This window comes from Branchiostoma lanceolatum, chromosome 11 (genome assembly GCF_035083965.1).
Source record: "Branchiostoma lanceolatum isolate klBraLanc5 chromosome 11, klBraLanc5.hap2, whole genome shotgun sequence".
Lineage (NCBI taxonomy): Eukaryota > Metazoa > Chordata > Leptocardii > Amphioxiformes > Branchiostomatidae > Branchiostoma > Branchiostoma lanceolatum.
Window position 1 is genome coordinate 11,496,773 of NC_089732.1, and position 26,514 is coordinate 11,523,286.

Here is a 26,514-nt window from a genome sequence, read left to right on the forward strand (position 1 = left end):
TCAAAGGTACGTTGTGTATATTAGTTTCAAAATGGATGGTGCTTTGTTTGGCAATATGTTGAGTGCAAAGGATGTGATAGGTAAAAAATACAAACTAAAGCATTTTTTATTTATTGCATTATTTGTTACGTGGTTACGTGGAGGGTGCTCGTATGAGATTCATGTTGTAAAATACTCCATGGATCCAATAGCAGCTCGAATCGAGCTAGCTATAGTACGAACTACATAAGATACTCGCTAACATATCTGTCAATTAACATTGACCTCTTTGTCTCGTGTGCAGAGAATCACGTTGACGGAGAGGCTCTGCGCCATCTTGATGACGCGATGATGAAGGACCTCGTTCCAATGATTGGACCAAGAGCACGACTTAAAGCTGTTCTGCAGGAGCTCAACGGTTCAACTGAGCAACAGCTACAGGTAAAAGCTTAAGACGGCTAAAATCCTATATATTCAATATTTCTGGTTTATCAGCCTGTTTTCATTCTCATTTACATTATTGCCTCCACATACGCTGCAACTTTTGCCATTACAGGTTCCGTCGCAGTCACCGATCTCTGCCCTCAACTTCTGGGAAATCCCCAGGTCCAGTCTGAAGCTAGGCAGGCGGCTTGGTAGGGGGCAGTTCGGGGAAGTTCGACTCGGAGATGTCCGTAACCGAGGAGTGACGACCGAGGTTGCTGTCAAGACTTTAAGAGGTAGAAACTCACCTTGTCTTCACAATATTACAGCAGAAACTCTTTCTGTCTCAAATTATCAAATATGCATTATATGCAAGGTTACAAGGTATCATGGTGCCTAGCACCATTTGTTTGGGTTCTGACATTTGTTTGTACGGTCTGTACCATGTAAATTTTGTAGCGATATGTTATGTTGTTGATGTCAATGGTGCTTACAGGACATACTGTTTGCATTTTTTAGACTCTGCATCTGACAGTGACAAGAAAGACCTGCTTGGAGAGCTGGAGATCCTTGTGACTGTGGGTCGTCATGACAACATCATCTCCCTGGTTGGAGCATGCACCACAGATGGTAAGTAATATGGCAGAAGGGTGCTCCGTTGCTATGGATATTCATCTTATCATTCGCTAGTTCTCATTTAAATGTACACATTTTGTAACTTCCGTTACCGTTTGAAGTTAGACATTCCTGACATTAAGATTTGCCACATATAAGGTGCCAAACTGTCGTTTATATGACGACTTAAAACTTTTCTGGCTCTTAAAAACGGCAGTTTGGCACCTTCGATGTGGCATATCTAAATGTCAGAAACGTCTTACTTCAAACGGTAATTTTACATCAAGATCAAATTTGTAATATATCATACTTATTACCATTAAGAGAAAGCTGGTATTTTTTCTGTAACAGAGCCACACCTATTGCTCAATACAAAGACAATCAGATTGTATCCAAGGTCTTAAAATTGTATAACCTGCCAATTTTGATAGGACCTTTGATGATAGTGGTTGAGTACTCCCCCAACGGTTGTCTGAAGGAATGGCTGAAGACCAACTCTGTTGAGAACAACGCAGAATCGGAGTATCAGAACCAGTCTGCATACGCTTCTCAGCTTTCCATGGAGCAGCTCATCCAGTTTGGTGTCGATGTGGCCAGTGGAATGAGCCATCTAGCTGCCATGCAGGTCTGTTCTGTGGACTGTCCTTGTTTCATTTGTTACTTTTAGTGAAAGACTTCTAAACTTTTCAATGAGCTAAAAAAAAGCATTTATCCATGCAGTGTATCCATCGTGACTTGGCAGCCAGAAACATCCTTCTGGGAGAAAATCTCGTCGCCAAGGTGTCTGACTTTGGCCTGTCACGTGACATCTATGAGGACAGCGAGTACGTCAAGAGCACACAGGTAGGAGTTAAATCTACCAGTAGAACAAAAGTTGGATGGGAATAGATACATGTGTATAAAAACAACTGCATCATTTGCTTAAGAATCTATGTTCAATTACTAACTAGTTCATTATTTCAGAGCAAGCTGCCGTTGCGGTGGATGGCTTATGAGTCACTCTTCTACAACGTGTACACAACTCAGAGCGACGTGTAAGTTAACTTCCCCTGTCTAAATCGGTGACATATTCATATACCTCCACGTCAGTCTCACGGCAAGCATAAGATTAGCATTGTTGAAGCAAAAAAATAACTTAAAGGCGGTCTTAATTATCAATTTCGTGCAATCACAACTGGCACAGAAGTCGTCAATGCACTTTGTAATACTAGTACCTTAGCTTCCTGTACTTTATCACCACATTGACACAAATAACAATCTGTGACTATATTGTATTACAGCTGGTCTTTTGGAGTCCTTCTTTGGGAGATTATGACAATGGGTAGGTATCTGTTTATTTCCTGTACATGTGTTGGCAGCTGCAATTATTCTGAATCAAAGATGAACTGTAATTGCCAACACACACAAATAGTTGTACCCAAATTTTTGACTGATCAATTGCAGTCTTTGTCATGGATTCAGCAATTCACTATTTCTGAGGCGTCACGTTATGAAGATAGACACGTGACTCGATGAGCAGTGGATCACAAGTAGCAAAAGGTCTATTATACATATAACATCTGTGTCATATTACAACATTTAGGTAAGCTTCCGTATGAAGGGATGAAGGGAAAAAGGATGATGGACATGATCAAAGTTGGCGGCCGACTCGAGAAGCCAAACAGTTGCCCAGACGAAATGTATGTATGTATGTATGCATGTATGTATGCATGTATGTAAATTATGTATGTATGTATGTATGTGTAGAAAACATTTCAAAATCATCTTCTTTTTGAAGGAGCAGGCATCATGATGATTTGTAGATGAATCATTATTGGGCGTGAATTTCCTTGAGAGCAAACTTTCATTTATAAAGATGGTAAGCTCAACCAATTTTGACCTGGTCCATTGCTTTAAAGAACTCTAGATACCATTACACATGTAGCTGTGTAACCTGGGGGAAATGTTAAATAAAGTTTAGTACCTCTCTTTTTTTTTAAATTGAAATGTTAATGTTTGATAAGGAAGTGATCAAGCAGTTAGGAAACCATGTTGCAAACCGTGTTAAAACACCGACGAAGTAAGATAAAAACTACATCAAACTCTCCCATTATCTTTTGCAGCTACACCCTAATGACCAGTTGCTGGGAGACCCTTCCTGAAGACAGACCGACTTTTCATGCACTGAGGTCTAGTCTCATCAGGATTATTCAAGGTTACAAGGTATAATTTGAACTTATCAAAGTATTTCATTAATGTGAAACAGATCATATTTATATTTTATCATATTCTTTGTTAAGTGGAATCAATTTTCTCCCCCTCCTAGTTAATGGACATTTTCTGTATGAGTAAACAATCTGTAGTTTGGTCTTATGGAGAACCTTTTAGCACCATTTCCTTGCAACATCAACAGCAGGGATAAATCAACATTTCTTTTTTTCCATTTTCAGACATACGCGTCACTTCTGAAGTAGAGTAACCCAGGAATGAAATGATCCTCAGCAACGTATGATGTAGTTGTCTGTTGAGGACAATGTGACGATGACATACTGATTGGTAACGATAATTACTATTAAGTGTTACATAAACTTATTTGTGTTCGTGTTTGTGCGTATATCAACGTTCATAGGCTAACGAAAGGGACAAAGCTAGACAAAATAGTATATTTGTTCACTGTTGCCTTTGTCCTCCTTGTCTATTTCATTCGTATAAAACTATAATAGTCTGCCAACTCCTGATTTTTTTCAAAATACAATTCATACAAAATATCAACAAGTAACATGGAAGAAAAGTACAACGGAGATTACTTAACAAATATTACACTGAGCAAGGCCACTGTATATGAAAGAAGAAACGAAAAGAGTGTTTCAAAATAGTATTTCTTTACATCATATATTTAAAGATCGTGTTCTAAATCCATGTAGAAGGTAAAAGTAAAGTGATTCAAACGTGATGGACCGTTGTCTGTGATACCTTTCTTGTGGATAATCTGGTAATAGCTTTCGCTTGATCGTTAGAGTTTCAACTTAAGCGGTTATTTGTAGATAACCGTGACGGTGTTTTCTTCCAGCTTCAGAGGGGCAAATGTTGCTTACCATATCAATAACACATAAACCAAACTAGATATCCACGTTTTTATTCCACAACAAAAACAGCCACAAAACAATCATTTTACTGGACCTGTAAGTCAGATATTCATGGAACATACAATGTAGGTCTAGATTACAGAGAAGGATTTGGCAGTTGGTTCCTTTCATTGTGAAACGTGAGTGACAATCAGTTTTGTGAATCACTTTTAATATCAAGAGCAAAATCTTTACTTCCTAATATCAAAGTATAGATTGGTGAAAATGGTCCTTGAAGAAATTTTACTTTGCTACCAGTTGGAAATCGTCAAGACAGAATTAAAAAAAATTTGCCGCAGAATTACAGAGGACAAACAAAAGAACACATATACTCCAGTTCTTGTATGATGATGTCGTCGGCAGGGTGGATAGCGTCCCGATGCCATTGTTGTGCAATTGTCATTTCCCAGGCATCTACAAAAACAACGTTTATTCCGTTAAACATCTCTCTCATCAACAAATCCAACTTACGGGCCAGCCAATCTCCCATAAAAAGCTCATTTCCCATACGCGTGTTGGCGGACTTGATGACCACGAGGGTCTCAGGACTCCTCTGATGCAGCCGTTGAATCGCAGCTCGGATGGCCTCCATCCTCTCTCTGTAGATGTCTACAGGGTACGAGGTGAAGTGAGCCCAGAGGGTGATTCCGACCACGTCGTTTGGCCCTCCTTCGATTTCATCGAGGACATTGGCAATGTACTGTAGGTGGAAGGTCCGCGTCCATGCACAACGAAGAGGTGGTCCATGGGACCGATATTTCACTGTGATGTTGTCTACTATGTCACGAGCGAGCAGAGGTCCAGTCTGGTGGATGGCGTCCGGAAGTGGACTGTCGGTAAGGTTGAGTATCTTAACGAGATGTTCGTACCATTGCCGTATGGTGGAGTCTCCCATGAAATGTAGGGTCTTTCCCCTCAGGCATTTCCTCCATTCCGGCTGCTTTGCGAAGTGTCTGTTGTGACAGACTAGTGAGTTCCAGACGCCTCGATCATAGAATCCGGATATCTGTGGTGTCGGAAGTCCCGGAATGCACCGCGTGCGATTGACCAAAGTGTCCAACCCTGTTGGCAAGCAATATTGCATAGGGTTATGCTTACTATTCAGTGATATTACATTCTCTTTGTGGAACTATTCTCAATCCCTATTTCTGTACTTCTGTACTATATTCTGTCGACAGCATATACACTTCATACACCCGGGTTTGACTAGCGATGAACACAATTGTACAGTTTTAATAACGTACTTTAAAACCCAATTCTATTCTAAATCAGAATATAAACATAAAAGAACACAACATTTTAGGGATTATCTTTGTCTCAATAGCTCAATCAATACGGTTAATTTTACGTCTTACCCCTGTAGACTTTGATCTTGGGGGGAAATCCAGATATGTACTTCTTCACTCCATTTAATCCACTGTAAGAGACGTGCACCGTAGTGAAAAGCAAAATATTAAAAGTAAAACAGAAAAAAAGAGAAATTAGACAAGAGCGACACGATATCTAGCGAGCGACTTAGAATTCTGTTAGTGATTTAGAAAATATGAATATGGGTTTGTTGAGATAAAATCGGGCTGTTCTTAAAATTCTGTGTTGGATTTGGGCTACATGCGTACCCTTGGAGATGACATAATATCGTCTACACAAAAGTATAACAAGACACAATAAAGGAGTGTGTAAGTGTCCTTACCGGCCAAACATTTTTTCTTCTCCGTCTTTAAGAAGCTTGACATTCCTTGGAAGAAATCCGTGGTGCCCTGATATAGTACAAGGAATGTTGGGGCCTTTCTCACAGTACCACCTCACTCCTGCATGCGGGTCGGAGTAGTTACAAACCGGGATGGTGGTGTTGAAGATGGCCGGGTCTACGTTACATCTGGTGTCGATTTTAGCCTTACCGATAAGGTAACGTTTCACAAACATAATCTTGTCGACAGGATGTTCCCTAACGGTTCTTTCTATGACGTCTATAGCCTGACGTGGATGGACAAGTCGGACTATTATGTTCACCTGTCCTGCCCACAACAACCGGAAGGTGGCCGTGTACGTGCCGTTCTGATGGTCCGTGATGATTCCGACGGCACCGGATCTAGTTCCTAGATCACAAATGGTCGCCCGGAAGTAATCACCTACATTTGTGATTACATTTCCTTGTTTGTCTTTTGCCGAGATAACAACTCGTAACGTGTCACCGACCTTGTAGTTTCCACTAGAATGAGACTGCAAGTAAAACTTCAGTTGATCTACATAAATATCCGTGTAAGGTTGTATGGGTCTGGCATGGATCCGGAATGCAGGAGGATTTGGTACGGTTTTCCACATTCTTTCCTGTAAAAGACAAAAATTTGTAATTTTCCAACGCAAGGGTGGGGACTGCGTAATGTGATATTAATCTATCATACTAACTGTCATCATACTCACTGCAGCAGATTATGTCTACAGAGGCGAGGTTTATTTGTATGTTTCTGAGCTTGCTATTAGCATATTTGGTATGTAGTTGCTGATACCGTTAAATGCACGCCTTATAAACTAGAAAGGAATGAATTTTGGCCCGCAGAACAACATTTTGTTTCCTTGTAATCTTGATATCAATATACCAATGATGTCTCTTGCTGTGGGTAGCTCTTGGCCCGAGAAAAGACAACAACGAGTGAATATCTATGAGCGGCTTTCTTTAAGAGTGCAGCTGTGGTGTTGAGATTGTGAACAGGAGAAATAGCATTTATCTTTCATCATATTCACAACAACCCGTATGATGTAAACAGCATAGCATACCTGAACGCTGTACAGCACCAAACTCCCAACAACCAGCACCATGATAGCGAAGAAACAGCATTCTGGTGCGGTCATTGCCCGTTCCGTCTGTCGACTCGCCATGCCCTTCAAGGCATGTTTAAAGATAATGACTATTCGGTATCTGACACAAGATCGTATTTTCTTCACTTCTATATAAACCAGAGCGTTCCAGCTAGCATTTAAATTGACGTGGCAGGCGTTCTTGTCAAGCCAGTAGGCTACCCTTTCAATGCAAGACAGTGGTCTATGATATGTAAACACAGTGTTAACATTGGCTCTCTATAGACAGTAAAGCCCAGAGTTTAGAGAACATCGAGGTTTCATGGCAGCACTATGTAGTGCTAGTAAAAGGTACCACGAATAATGATACTGTTCAGAATACTGCACATCGCGCTTCGCAGTAGAAAGTTTAACTTTTTTCGACTCAAGAAAATAAACTCACCGAAGTTTGACAAGACCTCCGCGATATAACAGATTCAGTTGTATAGGATACGGTACTGTTCCCGACTTCTAACTACCTTTGACCCCTTGTTCAAATTATACCTCTGTAAGGTCATGTGAACTTATATACCAGTGCTAATTATAGACACAGAAATATGATAACGAGCGAGTGTCCTTTAAAGGGTCTTTATTAGCGTTCACTGGGACAAATTGGCTATTTGAATGATATCTTGTATGTGTAAAACGTTGCGTAGTTTTGCAATCTATTAACGAATTATTGGTTGATTGATTCATTAAAAGATCATTTGATTAATTGATTAAGTGACTAAATGAAAAATTCATCTATCAATTGATTGATTGATTGAATACATTTATTGTATATTTTAGCCACGTGCGTACATATAGGTCACAAGAAAAATGTTTGCGAACATACACATACGTATAGAATACAAATGAACGAGTAATAAAAACTTCAAGTACACTACATGTATATATTGACATAGGACAAGTAAAGCAACCCGTCTGTGGGAAAGAGAACATATTGTACAAACGATGTTATACCATATCAATACACAACAGGAAGGACTACTGTGTTACCCCACCCTGAATATGTCGGTTGTCAGTTGAACGCATTTCGACATGTACGTAATGAAATAGCACCAGTATAAAAACGGTTGAAAGCTTTTCAGCTGCATACCATGCTAGGATATTCAAACATATACGTCACTAAGAAAGAGAGGACTTTAAAGTGGTGTGACTATATGATATCGTATTAATCACCCATTTTCCTTTGGTCCAGGCCATACAGTGCTCCCTGGACGATGTCGTTTATGAGTTGCTTATAGTAGCCGACAATGGTTTATGACACCATACCAAGACTCAGGGCGGGTCATCCAAAATGTATTCATCGATTAGGATGTTAACCAGCCTGGTACATGTTGTCTTTGTGGCTCCCTTGATAGCATTTGGTTCTATCACAGGAGCCCTGTATTCCTTTCTTTCCTTTTTCATATAGCCCGCCCGCTCCATATACGGAGCTCATTGGGTTTTGTTTATGTCAAAAGGGTGTTTGTGTTAATGTTTGACAAAGTTCACGTCGTCACTGTTTGCTCGGAGTCGCTACGCACGCGCACTGCATGGATCACAGTAGGAAGTTACACCGAGGTTAGCGGAACAGAACAACAAAACTTCTTGCATGTCTTGCTGTGGATAAATGTTATGTGAGATCCTGAAATTATCATGGGTTCGTATGAGGCACCTAAAATCAAAATTCACCGATGCCTAGGAGGGCCAGTCTTCGTGTTGTTGATCTTTTCTGCTTTAACGATGGTTTTAGCAGGTAAGTGGTGACCGTATTCGGGACAGATTTACACGCACTTACTTTTGATACCTGCTGCTGTTTGCTTTGCTACCTGTCTTACCTTAGCGCGGCGTGAGTTTCTGGTAAGGTCACCCTCTATTCTGATTCAGAAAAGGGATAGCTTGATAAGAGGGCCCGAATTCTAAATCACAGAGCACAATGACATAATTGATCGCTTGCTTCCTTTTAACAGGTCGTCGTACACGTATACGTATCAGACCATTCATTGTCAGAAATTTATCAATACACCCAAAGGTAAGCAAGCTTTTAGTATCATATCTGCAACAGAGGTGAATCATTGTCGAGTATTAACTTGGGGGGGGGGGGGCGTTGGTCGGGTAATGGCATACTATCTAATTATCTCTAGCATTATTTCAGATTTTACAGACCTGTTTGACCACAATCAAAACAAAGTATTGCCGGGCCATGATGATGAGCTGCTCCCCGGTATCACCCCTGAACAATGTGCCCAGAAGTGTCTGGAAGGAACCACTACTGTACCAGAGGGGGAGTGTTTGTCCTTTGACTACAGGAAGGTTTCAGGGGGAAGATGTCAGCTGAGCAGAGACAACAAGGTCACAGCCGGACAGACTGATTATAACAGTCAGTATGATCATTACGAGATGAAAGGTGAGATAGACCTGTCAATTACTCTGTCAAACTCTTAATATTCCACGTTCTATTATCCAAACAACAAAAGCTCGCTTCACTATTATATGCTTATACATAATGTGGAAGCAGCTTTTAAGATAACTTGTGAGAGAACATTAAGTAAATATCAAAATTATAAGCATCCTCCAATCTTAACTTCCTCTGACTTTAAACCAAAACAAACAATTGTGGGTCATATTATGATTTTATCTTCCAAACACCTATAATTCGCAGATATTGTCGGTTTCTTCGCTGAATACACCGATCAGGCCCTAGGCCAACACGACGACGTTATTGTCAGCCCAGCGACTGTGAGTCCCCGAACCTGCGCCCTTCGGTGTTTGCTGGGAGAAGGAAGCCTCTCAGTCGGATCCTGTCTGTCCTTTGACCTGGACAGTCTGAATAGTGGACGGTGCATGTTGAGTAGCGACAACCAGAACACAGCTGGACAAGCACTGGACTCAAACACAAGATTTGATCACTTCCAACGGAACGGTAGGATCAGTCGATTTTTATCGTTTTCTCTAAAGCGGGTAGCTCACTGGACTGCGTCACGTTGGCGAGCTCGCTGCGAACTAAATTGGATTTGTGTTACCCTTGACTATTATTATCATGGGAATATCATCCAAAATGTACATGTATGACTAAAAAGACAACAAGACACACAAAGCGTAAAAAGATTCGTTTTTATCGACGATTCGTTGAGCACTCAGTCGCAGCCAGGTCGCGAACGTGCCGTATTAAGAAAAATGCTGGTACAATTATCATTTTGTTCTGGGTACAGTGTTGGTAACATTATGATTTTGGCATATTCCTTTCTTTCTTTCTCAAATTTTGCCTTTCCTTATTTTTTCATCCTTCCTTCCCTCCTCCCTCCCTTCCTTCCTTCCTTCCTGAATGAATGAATGAATGAATGAATGAATGATTTTTAGGTAATATGGCAGTTCCAAAAACATCCGAGGTTTTTCATGTTTGAACAATTAATTAGTGTCTGTGGTCTTAAAACATTGTATGCATTATCTATACTCTTCATGCCCATTGGTAAAATGTATAAGTCTGCCAAGTTTGCACTGAAACTTATTTCAGTAATACAATCATGAACAATCTCTGACAAGTCATTAAAGATAAATCCGGGTAAAATTTTGATAAGATCAGACGACTAGACACTTTATGATATATTGATGGCTAGTGGCTTTGGAATAAAACAGCAAAAACACGACGGCAATTCTTGTCACTGATATAACAATACAATTACGTCTAGTATTTGACTAAGGCTCACTGGCGTCAATACTGTACAAGTTGCCAGGCACTACAGTTCATTTGTTGCTATACGTGAATCATAATAGACATGATATCAACTCTTCCTCCTATTGTCCACAGACTTCTGTCTCCCCAACCCTTGTGTTCACGGCTCCTGTTCGAATGAGGCGAACGGTTTTTCCTGTACATGTGAGGCTGGCTGGAAGGGAGACACTTGTGAAACAGGTAACGGACCAGCAATCATCAATAAAAGTTGTTGAGGCGTTGTGTGGCTTTGAACAGATTAATCATTAATCGTTAAGCTTTGACATTCCAAGTTATAAAAAAAATCTATGGAGTTCAAAATAGTACCACTCACTTCTGCATCACACAAGACCAACATGAACATTTATGCATGGATTTGTTTGTATGGTATCTAACAAAAAAACTGCGGGAAAGCCCAACATTCTACAATTCGGGACAATAACCTGTATAACGCCAATTCAAACTCGACAGTGTCACAGCTTAGTAGTGTGTGGCCGTAGTTACGTGAATGTTGTGAATTGTGGTCTATGTCTAACCTTCATCGACGAACGATTGATGTACTTGAGTGCGAGTGGCAATTGGCGCATTCGCATTGCTGGGGCCCAAATTTAACAAAACGAACAATGTGGTTCATATGGGTCGGTCCAATAACAATATATGTGATATGTTACAACATTTGACATCAACTTCTTTGCAGCGTGCGACTCGGGTGAGTTCGGACCCGGCTGTATCAGTATCTGCCACTGTGCGGACGGAGGTTCTGTGTGTGACGTCATGACTGGAGTCTGCTCCAGTGGAGGGTGTGCAGCTGGGTGGGAGGGAAGCAACTGTCAGACAGGTAAATTTTGCATTAGAGAATCTACCAAGCTACATTGGGACATCTATTCAATTGGGGGAAATTCTCACCAGTTGTTTTTGCACACATATTGCCACATATAATTGAGTCCAAAGAACCGTTCATCTTCTAATCATATCCATATTCTTCTAATCCTACCTCTAGTCTGCTCCCCCGGTGAGTTCGGACCCGGCTGTACCGGTACCTGCCACTGTGCGAGTGGAGGTTCTGTGTGTGACGTCATGACCGGAGTCTGCTCTAGCGGAGGGTGTGCCCCAGGGTGGAAGGGAGGAGGCAACTGTCAGACACGTAAGAAACTGAAATTGGCATTCAGATTGATGTTACTGCATATACATATTATGAAGGTTTCTAAAGGGTAAGATTATCTCATCATTACAGCCTGCACTGCTGGTGAGTTCGGACCCGGATGTACCGGCACCTGTCACTGTCTGAACGGCGGTTCCGCGTGTAACCCGGAGACTGGAGCCTGTACTGGAGGCTGTGCTGCTGGCTGGAAAGGAAACGATTGTCAGACAGGTGACGTTTTTATCAGAAAGCTTTATTCTGCACATTACCTATTCAAGAGGAATAATTCCCACTATGTTTTGCAAACATATTGTTCCCATATAGAGTCCAAAGAACCGTTCGTAAAAATGTCTACTTATCCTATTCGTATGTTTTATATTCAACCTCTAGTCTGCACACACGGAGAGTTCGGGCCCAACTGTAACGATGCATGTCACTGTGCGAGTGGAGGTTCCGTGTGTGACGTCATGACTGGAGTCTGCTCTAGTGGAGGATGTGCTCCAGGATGGAAGGGAGGGGGCAACTGTCAGACACGTAAGAAACCGAAATTGTCATTCAGATTAATGTTATTTCATATGAATATATGGAGGTTTATAAAGGGTAAATTCATTTCATCATTACAGCCTGCACTGCTGGAGAGTTCGGACCAGGCTGTACCAGTACCTGTCACTGTCTGAACGGCGGTTCCGCGTGTAACACGGAGACTGGAGCCTGTACTGGAGGCTGTGCTGCCGGCTGGAAAGGAAGCGACTGTCAGACAGGTGATAAATGCCCATTGATTATCAAAAGGTGGAAGATTTTATCAAACTGTCTTTTTTTTCGTGTTCATATGTGACCATGATATCAATCTCGACATCGTCAATTCAATATCAACAGTGTCATAACAACGTGCGCATGTATATCTTGTACTTCTCTTGACGGTAGATGTAATTTGGCGCATTCACGTTGTTATGAGCCGGCCATGTATAGCAAAAATAAGTTATCGATGTAGTTTGAATGTAAACTTTCGAACCATGAAGGTGATATTTTCGAACATTTGTACTCAATTTTCTTCTAGGGTGCGAGTCGGGAGAGTTCGGACCCGGCTGTACCGGTACCTGTCACTGTGCGAGCGGAGGTTCTGTGTGTGACGTCATGACTGGAATCTGCTCCAGTGGAGGGTGTGAGGACGGGTGGAAAGGGAACAACTGTCAGACCGGTGGCTGTCTTGTTGCCTTCTTCTAACAAATGATTCATGCATATGTGTACCAAGTTATTGATTACTAATATACAATTTAGATTATTTCCGGACGTTTCGGGTGACATCCATCATCCTTCTTCATGATCAGTGACACAAGAATGAACTAGCAGAACTGATCAGTACTTACATTCAATAAACTAGAAAACCGGTTAAACTTGGCAAAGTTACACTTATGTATGAGTTTGTGCTTTCGCCATGTTCAACCGGTTTTCTAGTTTATTGTATGTAAGTACTGATTAGTTCTGCTAGGTCATTCCAGTGGAATGTAGATTAGTATTGTTTACCAGGATGTCTAACCTTCATCAACAAATCATTGATTATGTTAATTGTCATTATCAAGACATGATAAATTATTATACTATGTACGTGTAGTCAATGTGAGTTTGGTACCCCAAACAGATTCTCACCTGTCGTCATTCATGCTAAGTTGCTACATTGAATCCAATATAGCCTTTGGTACACATACCTGCTAATCTTATCATATGGTGTAACTTTCAGTCTGTACCCCCGGTGAGTTCGGGCCCGACTGTACCGGTACCTGCCACTGTGCGAGTGGAGGTTCTGTGTGTAATATCCAGACCGGGGTCTGCTCTAGTGGAGGGTGTGCAGCAGGATGGAAGGGAAGCAACTGTCAAACAGGTAGAAAGGTTGCGTTGACCGTTGTTTTAGATTCCATCACTAAATCGCTTTCGTTAAAACACCTTCCAACCACGGTGACACGTTTCTTACACATCTATCAGTATTTCATATCGTGTTCTCTTTTGCCTTGACTTGACTTGTTTCAGTCTGCTTCCCCGATGAGTTCGGACCCGGATGTACCGGCACCTGTCACTGTGCAGACGGAGGTTCTGTTTGTGACGTCACGGACGGAGTCTGCTCTAGTGGAGGATGTGAGGCTGGCTGGAAGGGAAGCAACTGTCAGACAGGTATGAAGCTTAATATCTTATATAAAAAGGGCATTTGACAGTTGGAACCTCCCGGGACAATCGGGCACTCATTCTATGCTTTCGTTAAAACCCTTTCCAACCACGTTGACACGTTTCTTACACATCAATCAGTATTTCATACCGTGCTCTCTTGTGCCTTGACTTGACTTGTTTCAGTCTGTACCCCCGGTGAGTTCGGACCCGGATGTACCGGTACATGTCACTGTGCGAGTGGAGGTTCTGTGTGTGACGTCATGACTGGAGTCTGCTCTAGTGGAGGGTGTGCCGCTGGGTGGAAGGGAAGCAACTGTCAGACAGGTGTGAAGCGTAAGATTTAAGCGCATTTGACAGTTGGAACCTCCCGGAACAAGCAGGCACTCATTCTATGCTTTTTCATTTTAGTCTGCTCGCCCGGTGAGTTTGGACCCGGCTGTACCGGTATCTGTCACTGTGAAAGTGGAGTTTCTGTGTGTGACGTCATGACTGGAGTCTGCTCTAGTGGAGGGTGTGAAGATGGATGGGAGGGAAACAACTGTCAAATAGGTCAGTGGGTGTTTTGAATGTCAGACTTCCAAAAAAACTGCGAAGCTTAACAAATTGCATTCGGTAAAAACATTTTCTGTCTTTCTTATGTTGGCGCCTACTATCTGTATTCTTGGGCGACACAGCGTCATGCACTATTGTCATCGTGAGATAGATATTATGCTTCAATGACAAGATACAACTCAAAATGCCCTAGTTCTGAAAACAAAGAGAATCTAACTCAAATATGTGCAATCAATGTCACTTCGTCTGCAGGATGTGATGCTGGTTCCTATGGAGAGGGTTGCACGGAAACATGTGGCCATTGTGTAGCAGAAACCACGTGTGATGTCACAACAGGCATCTGCAATAGATGTGAGCCTCCATGGGTTGGTGGATTTTGTGTAGAAAGTACGTTGAAATTCCTACAACATGTTTAACCACTGTAACACGACCGATTGATCCAACAGCTATCATTGCTTCGATCCTTGGGTACCAAGTAACTTTCCGCTTGGTTACGGGGTAAATAGTACTTATCTTCTCCATATGCTTGCTGGCTATCGTTGAATTAAGTCAACATCTTACTGATTACTATTACCTTGCCGATGCAAGGCATTGCCGATGTTCATCGTCCAGCTGGTATTATCTTTTTAGATATTCACAACTTAAAACGACTCCCTTTTTACCATTATAGTTCTAGCCGAGGTGATAGAACACCCACACGATCTGAACGTACCGCTGAATCAACCAGCTACCTTCACCTGTACCAGCCGCGGTGAACCACTACCGACAGTAATGTGGCATCATGGCGATGATCAGCTATCAGCTAATGGAGACATGCTAATCAATGCCACAACCGACAGCTCTTCACACACAGTCACCAGTACTCTAACAATCAGCAGTGTAAAGCGGGGGAACAACGGACAGTACACATGCAGGTCAATAAATGGAACCATTTCGGACACGTCACGGGCCGCGGAGTTAAAAGTACTAGGTACGTTTCAATGGTCTCCGCAGCATTTCATGGGGTTTGTCAGTCTTGGCAATCCTATCTCATTGGTATCATTGTATATGGTGACAACCTGGATTTTAGTTGAGACAAAGTCACAATAGATACCAATAGAACAGCCTCACACATATAGTAGTGTCTTGACTATCAGAACCGTATTAAAAGCGGGAGGACAATGGACAGGACCATTGCAGGTCCATGAATTGCACGGAGTCTGACATGTCACAACAAGCAACTTTAGCAGTGCTAGGTACTTTTGCGTACTTGCACTGTACCTTTTTTTATTATGTATTGTGAACTAAACTGAAACTTCAATAGACGTTCGTACAGCAAGCATACAAGCAAGCACAGACTGACACGGCAATATTCACATTACCTTTTACAGAACGACCGGAGGATGTTACAGTCACCCTAACCTCCCCTAGCTCCACAACGATGCAAGTCACATGGACAGTTGGGTTTACCGGAAATATTGACATTAACGCGTCAGAAGTGACTCACAAACGCAGTGACGAAGCTTCGTGGGGTCCATGGGTAACGACAGAATCTACAGGGACCGAAGGAACCCATGAGCTGATAGGGCTGTCATCTGCAAAGAACTACTCCGTAAAGTTAAGGGTGAGGAACTCCCAGGGATGGAGTGATCCCGTTGAAGCAGAGGGAAGAACAAGGAATGCACGTGAGTTTAGAATATCTTCCCTTACTTCAATATTGCCGTCAAAGTAAATGTTTGGGTTTTTCTTACTAATAGTAACTTTTCAATTCCAATACTTGCTAACCCATACATGTATTGCTATTACATATAATTATTTCTATGTGTGACCATCATTGATGGCCAGACTGTTGACAATTCGCTTACTTTTCAACCACCATTATTCATTAAAAAAATCTGACTGTAACAAATACTGTATAAGACAAACATTTAATCCTACGCTAGCATCAGTGCTTTCAACTATTTTTGGCAGAACTAGCAATCCCCCAATAAGCTGTGGCAAAGTTAACAACATCCACTCTTTTCATTGACAAAGACACACGTACATGTTTAGAGACAAGTATGTTTGCTATGTTTAGGGAATGCTAACAACAAACTAAGAATGCATACAATGACATTTATGCGCAACAGCATCTACGTCATCACTTGGGGCGGTAATTGGAGGAACAGCTGGAGGTGTTGTTGTGCTAATAGGTGTGGTAGCCATCAGCCTTTTTTTCTACAGGTATGTACCATGCATTCAACAAGTTACACATTGGGAAAACTAGAGTTCCACGACCTCATACCTTCGCCAAATGATTTTAACCTTTATGACTGACGTATTTCTGTGTTTCTCATCAATTATAAATCATACCAGTTGATTGTCTTAAAATTTAACATGTCCAAAGTATGAGCTTAACAAATTATAAGCTTAACAAAGAATGTTATGCTAATATTTATCATCAATTATGCCAAGGACGCCCTTATTAGCATAATTTGATTCAACGATGTTCACACTCACATAACTCCCTGATGCCACAAAAAAAGTATTAAATGTATGAAATTGCCGTCATTTGCCAGTGTGGAGTAATGGAAGTTACTCATTAAGTATGCAAATTAGGCCAACATTTGCATACTTTCTATCTATTAACAGTCCTCTCTTCCTCAGTTACAATTTGAATAGTCATATCATGGAACAAAGCGGATCTTTAAAGTTGCCTCATTAATTATAATCTAATTTGCATAATTATTCTCAAATCATACTAAGCATCACACAAGCTATCCACATACCAAAAATCATGACCATCCATCAAGACCATCTTGTTATAGTATTTTCTCATTAATTATGCAAATGAGGTCTTCATTTGCATAGTTCATATCAATTAATATTTCTGTCTTCCTCAGTTACATATGTCACATGTTTCAGAGTCCTATCATGGAACTTGGCGGCTGTATAAACTTTCCTCATTAATTATGCAAATTAGATACTGATTTGCATAAGAAGTATCTAATCATGTACATCATCACTCAAGCTATCTACCTACCAAAAATCATTACCATCCATCCAGCCCTTCTTGAGTTATTCCCTTTCAAAGTCAGACGCAAAACCTGCTCCTGCAGTTCCAAAAAAGCCGCTAGGGGGCCCAAACCCACACCACTTACTCTCTGTCCAAAGATCTATCTACCACTCAAAAATAAGTTCCATGGCATGTCCAGAACACGAGATATCAAAACAGGAAGTTCCGCTGCAGTACCGTAAGAAGCCGCTAGGGGGCCCAAAATCTAATCGTTTTAGGTCTCATCAAAACCTACCAACATACCAAATACCAAAACAATCCATCAAGGCATTCTTGAGTTATGCTGTGCCACTACACACAAACACACACACACACACACACACACACACACACACACACACACACACACAAACGTTACCCGGCCTCTGCATAACCTTTTCAGCGAAGGTAATAAGATTAGATTATTGTACAAGTAAGTACAAACAATTAGCTCCTATGTAGTCATTGGATTGGTCGTAGCTTACACCGTTAATCTCATATTTACGGATATTAGACTAATCCTTTGACAAGAAGAACAGCTAATCTAATTTACATGGATTCGGTGAAACAGCCGTGCTGTCCACATATGATGATAATCATGTTAGCATGCACAAATGCTATACTTGCTTCTGCCAACCGCAGCTGTGTCATTGTGTTTTATCTTTATATTCATTGTTGTTTCATTGATACCTGAAAGAAGGAAGAAAAGCCCTAAGCAGACTGACAACAGAGAACTTTCACTAACAAATATTGGTGATTCTATGGAGCCACACGACAGCAGTGGAACTTTGAATGAAGCATTCGCCTCGGAGGATGACATTCAGAAGGTTAGAAATCACGTCTCTTCACAATTGTAGTGACTGTCAGATTTATCAAGCCACTTTCGTCATGTGTGTGTGTTTGTTTGTTTCTTTGTGTGTGTGCGTGTGTCTGTGTGTGTCTGTGTGTGTCTTTATTTGAAATGTAACGTTTGATGTTTATTTCTTGAACATATATATTTCGCTTGCACTAGGATTGCAGGCGATTGTCACAAGTTAAGACTGTACAAGACGTCAAGAACTTTCTCCAAGCTCATGATTTGAAAGAACTTACAACCTCATTCGAAGGCAAGTCTTCAAATATTACTTCAATAATTTTTCTTTCATAACTGTTCCTGTGACGCAAGAACATTTCTATGTCCAGTGTAATATTTAGTCTCACTAAATCCATTATGAGAGAGAATTCAAGTTTCACAATCGTCTCTGCAATATGTAGAAAATGACGTTGACGGGAGAGCACTCCGTGGCATGAACGACGCCATCTTGAAGGACCTGATCCCAAAGGCGGGACCCAGAGCAAGACTGGCAGCACTACTTGTGGAGCTGAAGACTCCAGACAAGCCGGTAATGGTACTAGTTCCTTCCAAAACAAATCATTATTTAGTATCCATCAATAACCTAGTGTAAAAAAAAAACGTTGAACCTGGTACCATCAATGGAACACTGATACACCGAGCTTGGATCTTCATCAACAGGTTCACCCCGATGTTCCCACCTCCAACCTCAACTACTGGGAAATCCCCCGAGCAAACTTGAAACTCGGAAAGCGACTTGGCAGAGGGCAGTTCGGCGAAGTGCGGCTAGGAGAAGTTAGGAATCGTGGAGTGACTAAAACTGTTGCTGTAAAGACACTCAAAGGTAAGGTCGTACATCAAGTCGACACGTTTCATTTTGCACGTGTGCTAGACAGTATAGTATGGGCCACACTGCGAATTAGAATATACTGATAGCAAAGCCTAATATTTTTCATACCCTGCAATCCTTGTGTGTATTTTTCATTAGCCCATATGGCACATTTCCTGTTTCATATTACAGACTCAGCATCAGACAGTGACAAAAAAGACCTGCTGGGAGAACTAGACATCCTGGTTACCGTCGGCCAACATGAGAACATTATCTCTCTGGTTGGAGCTTGCACAAAAGACGGTAAGTTCATCAGAATGTGATTGGATTTGTAAAAACCATCCAGTGGTCTTAGAAATGTTGGGGGATCATTTTTATCAGGACATTGTTGGTAGAAAAGGTCTGATACTAGCATAAAATTATATTGATAGTGGAAAAAGGCATCATTCAACATATCAAAACATCAAGCAGTCCATATCTGAATACACATGTTGATAGGACCTCTAAGTATCGTGGTTGAGTACGCCCGCAACGGATGTCTGAAGGACTGGCTGGTGACCAACTCTGCCGCGCTGAACACAGATTCTGAGTATCAGAACCAACCGGTGTCTCTGTCTCTTCTCCCCATGGAACAACTCATCAAGTTCGGCATCGATGTTGCCAGTGGTATGAGTCATCTGGCGGCTATGCAGGTACGTTGTCTCAGATATAGTTCGGAAAGTATGTTCTAAACATCATACTAATTGGCACTATTCGTGGATTCTTTCTTGTTCAACGGGAACGCAATGATAATCATTAAATTGCAGAGTGAGTCTTTAGTTGAGACGATGTTTGCTTCATTTTATATCTTGAAAGAACCAGACTTTTTGTAACATATCAAAATAATGTCTAAATACTCATGTCCTGTCAGTGCTTGCACCGTGATCTGGCGGCAAGAAACGTCCTTCTTGGAAAGAACCTCGAGGCTAAGGTGTCTGACTTTGGACTTTCCCGGGACGTCTATGAGAGTAGTGAGTACGTAAAGAGCACCAAGGTGAGTACATACCATGTTCTTCCGATAGATAGAAATGATGTATAAGCTTAGTATATTTCTAGCATGATATCTTGAAAACTAATCTTTCTACTGGTATAGCTCATTAATGTATCTATCAAGTCTTTCAATTTGTCCTTCAACAAATGAAAGAACATTTCCTTTCAGAGCAAATTGCCCCTGCGTTGGATGGCGTATGAGTCCCTGTTCTACAACGTTTACACATCTCAGAGTGACGTGTGAGTACCATTCATGTTATGATATAGGGATAGATGTACTGTGATTAAACTGCCTTGTGTAACATTAACATGTATAGACGAAAAAAATTTTGTATTGAAATAAAGAAGAAGTACAAAGATAAACAAGATTGCCTTTTCCATATTTTTCTTTATTCTTTATTAAAAATTGCAACAACACAATACATAGTGGAGCGCCAGGCAGCCAAGCTGATATTGCGGACCACTAAACAATACAATACATTGAAATACAACAATAAAATACTACAGATGATTCAATATACAATTTAAAGTAACGCATTTAAGTGCAGATTTTAAGGGTGTCTCAGCTGGAAGCAAATCTTTTCGTTGTTTCAATATACGTATGCAGTGCCCCAGACAGTTGTTTGTTTGTCTCAAAGTTGTGGGCCGCTGATCCCTGGAGCAAAAGCGGTGTAGTGAGGCGTTGCCGCACAAGACGTTCGACAGTGGAAGAGAGGGTGTTCCGCGCGTCAGAATAATGGGGGCAGTGCAGCAAGCAGTATTTTCATATTTCTTACACTACTTTTAAAAAGGATAATGTATTTTGTCTGCCAGCAAGCAAAATGTACCTCTTTTGGACACCAGTACGTTGTTTTAAAATACAATGTCATGCGAAGATGTTTCGTATAATCAATGTAGTCACCATAGCCAGGTAAAAAGATAGATCATTTAAACGGTATCAACGGCAACCTTTTTGTATTGGCGTCACAAGCACACATGAACCTGTTATGTATTTTACAGGTGGTCCTTTGGAGTCCTTTTGTGGGAGATCATCACTCTGGGTAATTTAGATTATCAAGTTCTCAGAGTTGTCTTGAATAGAAATACTTGGCAGTGTAAGTTTTAAGTTTGTTTTACAAGGTTAAGTTCTCAGAGTTGTCTTGAATAGAAATACTTGGCAGTGTAAGTTTTAAGTTTGTTTTACAAGGTTACGTGATCTTTGATCACCAAGAAATGATGGGACTTGGTTGTGTTGGCACTCTTCTACTCTGAAGAATGATCAAATATGAATCCAATATTCGCAAATAAAAGACATTGTGATAGTGTATGGACTTGATACTCATATGAGCATAATCGTAAATCATTCGTCGATTTCACCCTCAGGCAAACAACCCTACGAAGGGATGAACGGCAAGAGGATGATGGACCTGATCAAAGATGGCGGTCGACTGGAGAAGCCGACACCATGTCCGGACGAAATGTAATTAAAGCAAAGATGTCCTTTGTTCGACCATAATCTTATGTAATCCGATACATATGAGATTCTGAATTAGCTTTCGATGACGTGTGTGTGTGTATGTGTGTGTGTGTGTTTGTGTGTGTGTGTGTGTGTTTGTGTGTGTGTTTGTGTTATGCATAATATTAAGCTAAAGATGTGACATTTTTAGAACGCTTTAGTCGTTACCTTTTGTTTATTTAGAACTTAGGAATTAACATTCTTTACGCATCCGTAAGTAAACTTCTCGTTGAAAAAGGGCAGTCGGATGGACGCCCGAAACGTCCGATTTTTATCGATATTTATCCAGATGTTAAGTTTAAATCGTACTACTCTATTTGCTTACCTGGATGTTTAACATTCATAAACGTATCTAAAGATGGTATTGTTTGTTTGGGCTGTATGTAGGTACACAATAATGACGACCTGCTGGAAAACCTTACCTGAAGACAGACCGAGCTTCCCTCAACTGAAGTCAAGTCTGAATAGGATCATGCAAGATTCTCAGGTGGCCACCTTTAAAAAATGTGAATTCTTAAATCATTACTCCATACATTGGTTGATAGGTCTACACATTTATTTATTTATTAAGCTTCACAGAATAAAATTCTGAGAGGTGTTGGCAACAGGATCAATGCATCCTTTACAAGGCCAACACCTCCAGAGTACATTTAAAAACAAATAAAGAATCATCACTAATATCACAATACATACAAGAAATGACAATAATAACAATAATAACAATAAAATGACAATAATGGTGGTATATGTAATAACAAAGATATTGAAAAAGGACGGTTTGTCTATCTTGTGCAGCATTAACAGGAGGTAGTCCATGTACATATGTTGTTGATGTCAAAGTGTGTTGTCAGAAGAGATGTGTAATGTTCTGAAATGGATTGCTTAAAGCGTTTGGTTGAAGAGTTCGGAATTAGCCTGAGGTGTCTAATCTCTGTTGGGAGGGCATTCCATATTCGGACAATTCTTGAGAAAAATGAGTGCTTGAAGGTCTCTGTGTGACATTTTCTTGGGGTCAATTTGGCCAGAGAGAATGCCCTTAGGAAAGGGTGCGGAAAGGATAAGTAATCGTTCACGTCTATTTCGTAATAGCCTAAGAAGCATTTAAAAATGAAGACTAAATCTAGCATTTCACGTCTATATGACAATGGTAAAAATGTACACTTAAGCAATCTTTCTTTATACGTGAAGTCAGCGGAATAGCTATTGAGGATGAACTTGGATCCTCGCCTTTGTACACTCTCCAGCCTTTCTATTAGTTCTCGAGTGTGGGGAGACCACACCGTCGAACAGTATTCTAGTTTACTTCGGACTAGGGACACATAGAGAGCTTTTTTGACAAGCAATGGGGCATGGAAGCCCAAAGACCGTTTGATGAAACCCAATGTTGAATTGGCTTTGGAGATGATGTTTTGAACATGAAATTTCTAGGATAACTGACCAGTTGCCGAAACTCCTAGGTCGTTGTATTCAGAGACTACCTCTAAAAAAGTGTCATTCATTTTGTATTGAAACTGGATTAGATTATTTCCCCTACCTATTGATAGTAACTTACATTTGCCTGCATTAAACTTCATCATCCATGTTTTGCCCCAATTGTACATGTTATCAATGTCTTTTTGGAGTGATATACAATCAATGACAGTTGAGATATGTTTAAAACATTTAGAGTCGTCTGCATATAACGCCATTGTATTACTGACTACAGAAGGAAGGTCGTTTATGAATAATAGAAATAGGAGCGGCCCAAGTATGGAACCTTGGGGGACTCCTGAGACAACTGGGAGCCATTCGGAGTGCACATTCTCTACAATAACTCGTTGTCTACGACAAGACAAATAACTTTCGAACCAAGCTAGCAGGTTGGAATGTATTCCATACATTTTTAGCTTGTGTACTAGAAGGCGGTGGGAGACACAGTCGAAAGCTTTCGAGAAATCAAGAAATACTACATCAACTTGGCCACCATTATCTAGAATGTGGCCGATTTTATCATAAATTTGAAGTAACAATGTTGCGGTAGATCTGCCCTTGATAAAGCCATGTTGAAGTGGGTGAATCTGCCCTTTAAGATGTGGAAAGATGCGGTTAAATAAACATCTTTCCATCACCTTGCTAACGATACTTAACAGAGATATAGGGCGATAGTTTTCAACAAGGTCCTTGCGGCCCTTTTTGAGAACAGGGCAAACATTAGCGTCTTTCCACTGTGTCGGAACCCAGCCGAGACGTAAACTTTTGTTGAACAATGTCGTTAGATGAGGTGCTATTTCATATGCGCACCTACGCAAAACAACATGGCTCAACTCTAGCGTGTATGACCAGGAACTCTTACCACCAGGTTACACCGTTTACCGCAAAGACAGGAGTGCCACCTTGCCTGGTAAGGCTGGTGGAGGAGTTCTCTTAGCTTTGAAGACAGATATTCCTTCGAAAAGAAGAGACGAGCCATTGAATGACTTAACTTTCTTTCGTTTTCTTGTTTAAACATAGCATTATACATCACTGCTGAAGTGAAACTTCAACAGAGCACCGCCACGTCCGCTGTGGTACTTGGACCGAGAGGGCAATGACACCCGAGGTTACGGCTCGCAAATAACATCATAACATAGACGTTAGAACAAATATTAACAGTTTTTTTAATGTTGTGATTAGTTCCTTACTTGGTATCAGCCTGTAGACAGTTTTTTGTGTGTGTGTCAAAGTGTACGGAATGAGGTTCTAGGGCACTCTTCATAAACAAAAGGCAATCAACGTTCATAGGAGTGAAATAGAATTTAAGTAGGAATCTACGAAACGATGGATATATGCTGCATGATTACATTCTGTGTTCTTTCTTTTACTTTCTTTATTTGTTTATATCGATATGGCAGAATTACACATAATTCATGCAATATGTTGCTTGTTTTTTGTAACAAGCTTATTTCTTTGAAATGTTGTACTAATATTCACCTGTTAGGATAGGGCTTTGAAATCTGTGCGGCAGCTTACGTTCATTTTGCTATATCAACAAAGACTTGAGAAATGTTTATTGATAAACTGATGAGATTTGCGCATATTTTGTTAACCACACCTTTTGTTAGAGGGCACTTGCAAAATCTGCATGATTCCATAACCTACCTACAATTCACAATAAGGTTTAAGACACTGAGTGACGTATACTTTATCATGAAAACCTAGAGATTGTACTAAATTCACGTCAACATAACCTGCAGTAAATTTCTCCTTAGTTGCCACAAAAGGACATATATCTAAAATAAAGGATTAAACACCTGAAAAGTTGCTGAGTGGTCCATTGCCACATTGTAAGGTCACCCAAGGTGAGGGGCTAAATATGTATAGGAATCTGTTAGCTCTGAACTTAAGTACTTTATTTCTTTGATTTAAGGTCAATAAATCTGTGTTTTATTGGCAAGGCAAACACTGGAGGTGTATTTAATATACTCGTAATGTTTGTCGAGTGGGAAAGTGCTTATTTCGCTTGGGTTTAATGACCTTAAGCAACAGAACCTCATGGCGTTTTACAGAGACGTATACATGACACAAAACATCCTTTTATAAATTTAAACCATTCATTGTGGAGAAATTGATCTATATGTGTTTTTAAAACATTGTTACAAAAAATTAAGCATAATCCAGTTGACAAATCGAGGAGACTTGTTTCTTCGACAGAACATTATATTGGAGCTACTAAGAACTTAAATGACCCTTGTGCGCTTGTGGTGACGTGTTTTTTGTAAGCTCTGATAACGGGCCGTAACGCTGTTTGCCATCGGTTGTTTGTCGTCCGAAAAGTCATTTATTTGTAACACTACGTGTTTCACCCCAAAGGCTCGTTAGCTGTTCATACCCATATTCACCGCAACTATAGTTGGTATACAATACCATCGTATGAACTTTTTAAAAAGAATTAGACAGATTTAAGCTAGTAAAATACAACTGGGGTTATTGCATGGGCATAATAAACTTTAAAGGCATTATTAGGTCCTCAAAGGGAGACAGAGTTCATCATGAGACGCCATCAACCGTGCACCTGTCTGGGCGACAATGTCGTGCTAGGTGAAGATATTAACCTTAGCGCAAACAGCTGATGTGGCGACGGCAAACAACTCTAAACGACCCGCGCCTTTCAGGGGGGTGGTGGTGCAAATACACATACGAATTCTTTTTCGTTGTACTCGTAATGTTTGTCGAGTGGGAACGTTCTTGTTTTACATGCCTTAATTAGATATCATGCAACATAACCTCATGACGTTTTTCAGAGACATGTACATGACAGAAAAAGTTATTTTATAAAGCCAAATTATTCATTTTGGAATTGATCTATTTGCATTTTCAAAACATCGGTCCAGGGCCTTCACAAAATAAAAGCAAATCCAGTTGACAAAACATGCATGTGTACCGTGGAGAGCATGCCACTTCAACTCTGCACATGAGACTTGTCTATCTACTGCAGACCATTATATTGGAGTTATTAAGAACTTACATGGCCCTTGTGCTCTTGTGGTGACTGGTTTTTGTAAGCTCTGATTGGTTATAACGGGGCGTAACGCTGTCTGCCATTGGTTGTTTGTCTTTTTAACGCTGCAATTGTACAGCCCCAAAAGGCCTATTAACTGGTCATTAAGCCAGATTTCCCGCAACTATACTTGTTGTCCAAAAATTCCATTGTATGAAATGAAAAAAAAACTAAGAGTGATTTAAGTTATGTATATCAAAATGACCTTAAAAGGCATCATTAGTTCCACAAGGGGGGTATAATTCATTATGAGACGTCAATTGTGCACCTGTCAGGACGACAATGTTGTGCTAG

The 26,514-nt window shown here is 40.7% G+C and overlaps 3 protein-coding genes and 1 long non-coding RNA gene across 4 annotated transcripts in view; 3 read left to right on the plus strand and 1 right to left on the minus strand.

Moving 5' to 3' along the window:
* LOC136445209 (fibroblast growth factor receptor 1-like) overlaps positions 1-3,949 on the plus strand; it is a 33,104-nt gene extending 29,155 nt beyond the window's left edge. The window contains exons 12-19 of the mRNA XM_066443076.1: positions 922-1,032; positions 1,449-1,642; positions 1,738-1,860; positions 1,981-2,051; positions 2,298-2,338; positions 2,600-2,696; positions 3,120-3,219; positions 3,447-3,949. Of these exons, the coding sequence (XP_066299173.1) occupies positions 922-1,032; positions 1,449-1,642; positions 1,738-1,860; positions 1,981-2,051; positions 2,298-2,338; positions 2,600-2,696; positions 3,120-3,219; positions 3,447-3,470 (761 nt within the window). The 3' untranslated portion in view covers positions 3,471-3,949. The remainder of the gene's footprint in view (positions 1-921; positions 1,033-1,448; positions 1,643-1,737; positions 1,861-1,980; positions 2,052-2,297; positions 2,339-2,599; positions 2,697-3,119; positions 3,220-3,446) is intronic.
* LOC136445211 (NXPE family member 3-like) lies at positions 3,925-6,998 on the minus strand. The gene is made up of 4 exons (XM_066443077.1): positions 6,897-6,998; positions 5,812-6,449; positions 5,477-5,538; positions 3,925-5,183 (listed from the first exon to the last, which is right to left on the minus strand). The coding sequence occupies exons 1-4, from the start codon at positions 6,996-6,998 to the stop codon at positions 4,423-4,425; spliced, it is 1,563 nt and encodes a 520-aa protein (XP_066299174.1). The 3' UTR covers positions 3,925-4,422.
* A 2,655-nt stretch (positions 6,999-9,653) lies between these two features.
* LOC136445395 (uncharacterized) lies at positions 9,654-11,481 on the plus strand. The gene is made up of 3 exons (XR_010757407.1): positions 9,654-9,864; positions 10,750-10,854; positions 11,351-11,481. It is a non-coding gene; the product is annotated as an uncharacterized lncRNA (long non-coding RNA).
* A 1,263-nt stretch (positions 11,482-12,744) lies between these two features.
* On the plus strand, positions 12,745-24,425 carry LOC136445212 (fibroblast growth factor receptor 2-like). The gene is made up of 22 exons (XM_066443078.1): positions 12,745-12,757; positions 12,852-12,992; positions 13,533-13,673; positions 13,820-13,960; positions 14,138-14,278; positions 14,363-14,503; positions 14,759-14,893; positions 15,177-15,476; positions 15,877-16,170; positions 16,615-16,708; positions 18,217-18,346; positions 18,532-18,625; positions 18,774-18,901; positions 19,033-19,195; positions 19,373-19,483; positions 19,679-19,872; positions 20,091-20,213; positions 20,379-20,449; positions 21,209-21,249; positions 21,572-21,668; positions 22,092-22,191; positions 24,195-24,425. Exons 1-22 carry the CDS (start codon positions 12,745-12,747, stop codon positions 24,216-24,218), a joined length of 2,817 nt encoding a protein of 938 aa, XP_066299175.1. The 3' UTR covers positions 24,219-24,425.
* The last annotated feature ends 2,089 nt before the right edge of the window (positions 24,426-26,514 follow it).

Excerpts from the sequence above, each read along its gene's own strand:
- LOC136445212 (XM_066443078.1), top strand. Across the intron at positions 18,347-18,531 it reads CGGAGGATGACATTCAGAAG|GATTGCAGGCGATTGTCACA; the intron begins GTTAGAAATCAC and ends CGCTTGCACTAG. Across the intron at positions 19,873-20,090 it reads GTCATCTGGCGGCTATGCAG|TGCTTGCACCGTGATCTGGC; the intron begins GTACGTTGTCTC and ends ATGTCCTGTCAG.
- LOC136445211 (XM_066443077.1), bottom strand. The coding sequence starts at position 6,998 with ATGGCGAGTCGACAGACGGAACGGGCAATGACCGCACCAGAATGCTGT. Across the intron at positions 5,539-5,811 it reads GAAGAAAAAATGTTTGGCCG|TGGATTAAATGGAGTGAAGA; the intron begins GTAAGGACACTT and ends CGTCTCTTACAG. Across the intron at positions 5,184-5,476 it reads CAAGATCAAAGTCTACAGGG|GGTTGGACACTTTGGTCAAT; the intron begins GTAAGACGTAAA and ends GCTTGCCAACAG.